Source organism: Crocuta crocuta, unplaced genomic scaffold (assembly GCF_008692635.1).
Source record: "Crocuta crocuta isolate KB4526 unplaced genomic scaffold, BGI_CrCroc_1.0 scaffold874, whole genome shotgun sequence".
NCBI classification, from domain to species: Eukaryota; Metazoa; Chordata; class Mammalia; order Carnivora; family Hyaenidae; genus Crocuta; species Crocuta crocuta.
Genome location: NW_027529187.1, coordinates 60402 through 65956, shown reverse-complemented (window position 1 = coordinate 65956; position 5555 = coordinate 60402). Strand labels below are relative to the sequence as shown.

Sequence of the window (5555 nt, the reverse complement as noted above, 5' to 3'; positions counted from 1 at the left end):
GGACTTTCCCCTCACCAGCCCCCACCCCCCCCACTGCCTCCAACAGCCCCCTAACTAGCTTCCCAGCCTCTAGTCTGGAAGGCTCTCTGTTGCCAAATATCCAGGCTGTCTTCCTTCTGGCTGTGGCACTCGCTGCTCTTCAATTCGCTGCCTACAAAATGAAAGTCACAGGAAGCCATCTGATCTGGCCCAGAACTTCCCCAAAGTTCTCAGCTCTCAGGGCATTTAGTGAGGTAGCAATTCTTTCACAGGCCGCTGGGCTGAAAGAAATCCTTAGCAGTTCCATTGGGTTAAGTATTTAGTTCTAAAATAACTAAAAGTAGCCATCTAAAAAAATAACTCACATAAGTTGAAAGAAAAATATGATTTTTATTTCATTCTTAAACAACCACAACTGTTCCCTAAGAGGATGTGCATGCCTGTTGGCTACTGCACCATTTCTTAAAACAGTGCCTCCCTCATTCATTACCTGTTCTCCAGGTGGATTTCTGCAAAGGACTACCTTCTCATCATGGCAACTGCCAACAACCTAGCTTCTTATATGTTATCGTCAAAATCAATGAGGCGTGACCTAAAAATAAAACTGTAAACTACTTGGAGGTAGTAGTTCATAGCACATCCCCACAGCCGGTTGGTATCATTGCTTCTCCCTCAAAAATGTCCAATATCCCATGGTGCCCTGTGAGTTCACTATGGCGCCCTGGGACAGCTCAGTGCACGCTCTGAGGACTGAGGATCTGGGCCCTACTCAGCTCTTCTCTACAGCCTTCCTTACCCCAACTCCCACCACTCACTCCTTCCCATTTCATGCTTCAGGCAATTTTTTTTTTTTTTACCATGGTAAAATATACACACAATGGAAAACTTACCATCTTCCATCTTAACCACTTTATCTGTACAGCGTGGTGGCATTAAGTCCATTAGTACTATTGTGCAGCTTCATCAGCATCTACCTCTAGAAGTCTCTGCATCTCGCCAAACTATGCTCCAGTCATACTGGAGTCACCACAGTTCACTCAGCATGATGACAGATTTTCTTCTGCCTCTACGCCTTTGTGTGTTATTCCCTCTGCCCGGAAAACACCATCCCGTGCCCCACCTGCATAGGCACCCTGGCAAACCCTGCTCTTCCTTCACATCTCTGTGTAAGCCTATCCCCAGTCACTCTCTAGCAAATGTTATACTCTTGCTCCCGGGACATAAGAACCGAGAGGGAGGGAGTTCAACTGCCTGCATGGTGCTTCTTCTTGTAGGCAGGAAGGCCAAGAGTGTGACTATATGAACTTATGTTTGTAACTCCACATTAGGAAAATATGGTTTCATGCCCAATGCAGTCCTAACCCTTGTATATACTTTTACTTTCTAAGAAACAAAGTTCCAAAATTTTAGTTATCTTAAACTTCCTCCTCTGTCCCTATCCAACTATATTTAGATAACTCTCCCAGTGCTTTGCAACCTGGGCAGCCAGGAAAAGGCTACGAAACGTGCAGCGGTACTGCTGGATATCACAAATACCTGTCGTGGGGAGCCTCTCCACTACCATTTCATGGGCAGAGGTCAGACATAAGCATCCTGCAGTGCAGAAGACAGTCCTGTTCAACACAACATTTCCTATCCAAAAGGCCAACAGCACATGTCCCTCCCTCACTGAGAAATGTTGAGCCAAATAGGGAATATCTAGAATGTGGGCTCTCAGTGATTTTGTGTAATGTAAACTTTGGCAAATGATTTTTAAAGCTTGGTTTTGCTCCATCTGTCCAGGTACTAGAGAGAACATGCAAAGCAACAGAGGCATAAAGTCAAATGGTAAGGGTGACTGGATGGAAATGGTGCCTTTAACCAGCACAGGGAATACAGATTCAGGTGAGGTTGGATGAGGCATCTGGAGCTAATGCAGAAATCAGAGTTTTGTGGTGTGAATTTAGGGGATCACAGAACATAAGTGGCAGTGGAGACAGGAAGTATAAACAAGATCAAGATCATTCCAAGGAAGTATGCAAGGTGAGCACAGAAAATGCTCCCAAGCCTAGAATCCTAAGAAGCAGTGAGGGAGCCAAAGCAGAGGTGATCAGAATAGTCAAAGGCCAGTGGAGTGTCAGGAGCTACAGAAAAGAGGGGACGGAAAGGGCCCACTGGATCTGCCAGCTTCTGGGGAGCACAGGGAGGAGCAGGGAGCACGAGGTCAGAAGAGCACTACGGCAGGGAGCCTTTCTGTGGACTCAGGAGCAAAAGCTCAGAGGAACCAGCAGGGGAGAGGGTCTGCTTACCCCTGGGAAGGAGTGCTGTGCAGAGGTGGACAGGTGGTAGATTGCATGGGGACAAGGGGAGTCTCAGTGTTTCCCAACCTTTCTCCCATTACTATCCTCCAAGGAGTCTTTTACACGTCTTTTTCCTAACTACACTCCCTCATGAAGTGTTCATACAGCTGGCAAGCAGCCAGGGAGCCATGCGAAGTAGCCGGGTTGATGAAGGCTGGGATGACTGCAGGGAGGGGAAAGTGGGTCCTCAGATACCATGGTCACTCCAGCCTACCAGTCACACTGCTCTGTGCCCTTGCCTCCAATGCCAGGATCGGGGATGCTCTCCCTGGTCCAGACCAAGCCCTTCCTGGTGCTCAGGGTCCTGTACCCATGGGTTCCCTCAGGGTCTCATTCTCTCACCACCACCCACCCACCCCCCGTGGGTGCCTTCTTCTCAAGTTCACATACCCTGAGCCTTCTAGCTCAACTGCCACTCTCCTTCCTCCATGTTTTACTCACCTAAATCAAAACAGAGCATCCCTAGCCATCTCATTCTCTCCTCAACCCATCGTATATAGGGCTCTGGGCCCTCAGCCTCCATGTGGTTTGGTGTGCAGGCTCTGGAGTCAGGCTGACTGACATGGGATCCTGGCCCCGGCCCTGCCCCTTAACCAAAAGCCAGGAACAAATTCCTTCCTCTCTCTGGAAAACAGCGGTGGTGACTGCATCTACTTCACAGGGTTGATGTGAATCTTTAAGAAGACACCACTGCATTGGAAAGGACTAGCCCAATGTCCAGCACACAGTAAGTGCTCAGTAAATGTGATCAGCAATCATTTTCAATACTAGTATTAGTATTGCTAGTATTACTTTTTAAATTAATCTGTGTATCCTCTATGCCTAGGCAAAAAGGGCTTAAAGCTAACTAGAGAGCAGATGAAGTGTTCGATCACGGGGTCTGAGACAGGAAGGTGGTTTGTTTTATGTGTCCACTTGGCTGGGCTACGTGGTACCCAATTATTTATCAAGCACGAGTCTAGGTATTGCTGCAAAAGTATTGCCTTTCAGTAAAGAAGGTCGTCCTCAATATTGTGGGTTGGTTTTGCCAATTAGTTAGAAGCCCTGAGGTTCCCTGGAGAGGAAGAAATTCTGTGTCAAGACCATAGCATCAAGTAAGTCTGCATCTTCAGCATTCTGGCACGGCCTATGAAAGTCAAACTTGCGAGCGCCACAACTACATGAGCCAGCTCCCTACAACCAACCAACCAACCAACCAACCAATCAATCAATCAATCTCTCTCTCCCTCCCTCCCTCCCTTGTTCCCTTCCTGAATCCCTCCCTTCTCCCCTTCCCCACCTCTCTTATTGGTTCTGTTTCTCAGGAGAAGCCTGACTAACAGGGGTGTCTGGGGTGAGCCGTGATGCTGGATGAAGCTTGATGGCCTGGGTGAAGAGCCAGTGTTCTAAGTCAAGAAAGAGAACCATGATTATTTCCATCATCCTTTTGTTTCCTCACACACCATCACCTAGAGTTAATGATTCCTCTCTTCCTAACAAAGGGCAAGAGATCTTCAGTACAGTAAGTGACCAAAAGATTTTACTTTTTAAAACATTCTCAAATAAATGAAATCTCACCTCCAGGGACCGGTCGTGTCGAAAGCCCCAAACACAAGCTGCCACAGATACCGGGGAAACAAAGAACAGCGGCATGAAGACCAGGAGCCAAAAATGGCTTCCTCTTTCAATCCTGTCACAGACCAGAACTTCAAACATCAACAGGAGCAAGTGGATGCCCACTGCAATTAACATAGCTTTAAACTCCACACATGTTTCTCCTTCTGCTCTAAAAAGGGACACAAGAAGAGGAAGAAGAGAAATACTCTCAGTTCAGAATCTCCAAAACAAGCAAGCAGTCCAAGGCAAATACAAACTTATGTTGATACCATGAAATATAGTTATAAATTTGACAAAAAGCAAAGTAAGTTAGGTAGAAAACTAACTTAATCTTTAATATGTAATCTTCCAAACACCAAAGAACTATATGACATGAACATTACAGGGGCGCCTGGGTGGCTCAGTCGGTTGAGCGTCCGACTTCAGCTCAGGTCATGATCTCGCGGTTCGTGGGTTCGAGCCCCGTGTCGGGTTCTGTGCTGACAGCTTAGAGCCTGGAGCCTGTTTCAGATTCTGTGTCCCTCTCTCGCTCTGCTCCTTCCCTGCTCATTCTCTGTCTCTCTCACTCTCTCAAGGATAAATAAACATTAAAAAATTAAAAAAAAAAGAAATGAACATTACAATCAAACCAAAGTTTTAACTGTGTGACGATATTCTCAGAAGTAATAGGCAGTTATTATTTCTCTGACGGTGTACATAAATGGTTTAATTCATAACTTTAAATTTAGCTGCTTCCAAGATTATTCAAGCTGGTTGCTTCTACTACTAAAATCTGACAAATATCCCCTAAATCTCATGATCCTCATCCCTCAATGAATTAAAAACCATGTATTTAAAAATTTATGTCATGTCTTACTCTATTTGGGACCTTTGTTTTGCCACCTTAAGTCACTGTTTTCTTATTCAAGTATAATTAACATACAGTGTTATATTAGTTTCAATGTATGATGTAATAATTTGACAATTTTATGTATTTCTCTATGCTCATCAAGGTAAGTGTACTATTAATCCCCATTTTGGACTCCTGAAAAAATTTCAACTACAGAAATAAGTAATGTCAGACATAAATTTATAGTCTAATATAACTTTTCTATTAAAAAGTAATCACACTACATTTTACTCTTTTAACTAATTCCCCAGTCCTGTGTGCATCTGCACATATGGGATTCTTCCGTATGTTTCTATTCATCGATTCATGTGTACCATGGCTTATATATACAAGTGCATTGCCATATAGTAAGAAAAATAATAAACCTATAACTTAATAAGGTTTGCTACAAGCAGGGCCCCCAAATTTTTAAGGTTCTCATTGGCCATTCTCAGTCGCATATCATATATTTGGACACATACTTCCTTTTCTAGATGATAGACTTTTGAACAAGAAATGGTATAATTTAAGTAGAGTGCAGGCATTAAAATGTGAGTCACTGCATGTTGGAGATCTGAGAGGAATGACACAGGTCATTGTTCAACTTATGACTTTAATACATTTTTAAATAAAAATATATACTTTTGTTGGCACATTTTATTCAAAGCTACATACATACAGTATTTTAAAGGCATTAATACTTCTGTCTTTAGTGTTTGTTAGAAACAGATTTGTCATAGGGTAATTTTCAAAAGCTTCAAGACGGCCAGAAA

At 43.9% G+C, this 5555-nt stretch overlaps 1 protein-coding gene across 1 annotated transcript in view; it reads right to left on the bottom strand.

Moving 5' to 3' along the window:
• The window catches only part of TMEM185A (transmembrane protein 185A), a 17232-nt gene that overhangs the window by 8891 nt on the left and 2786 nt on the right, over nucleotides 1–5555 (bottom strand). Inside the window, exon 2 of the mRNA XM_077758288.1 lies at nucleotides 3876–4083. Within this exon, the coding sequence (XP_077614414.1) occupies nucleotides 3876–4083 (208 nt within the window). The remainder of the gene's footprint in view (nucleotides 1–3875; nucleotides 4084–5555) is intronic.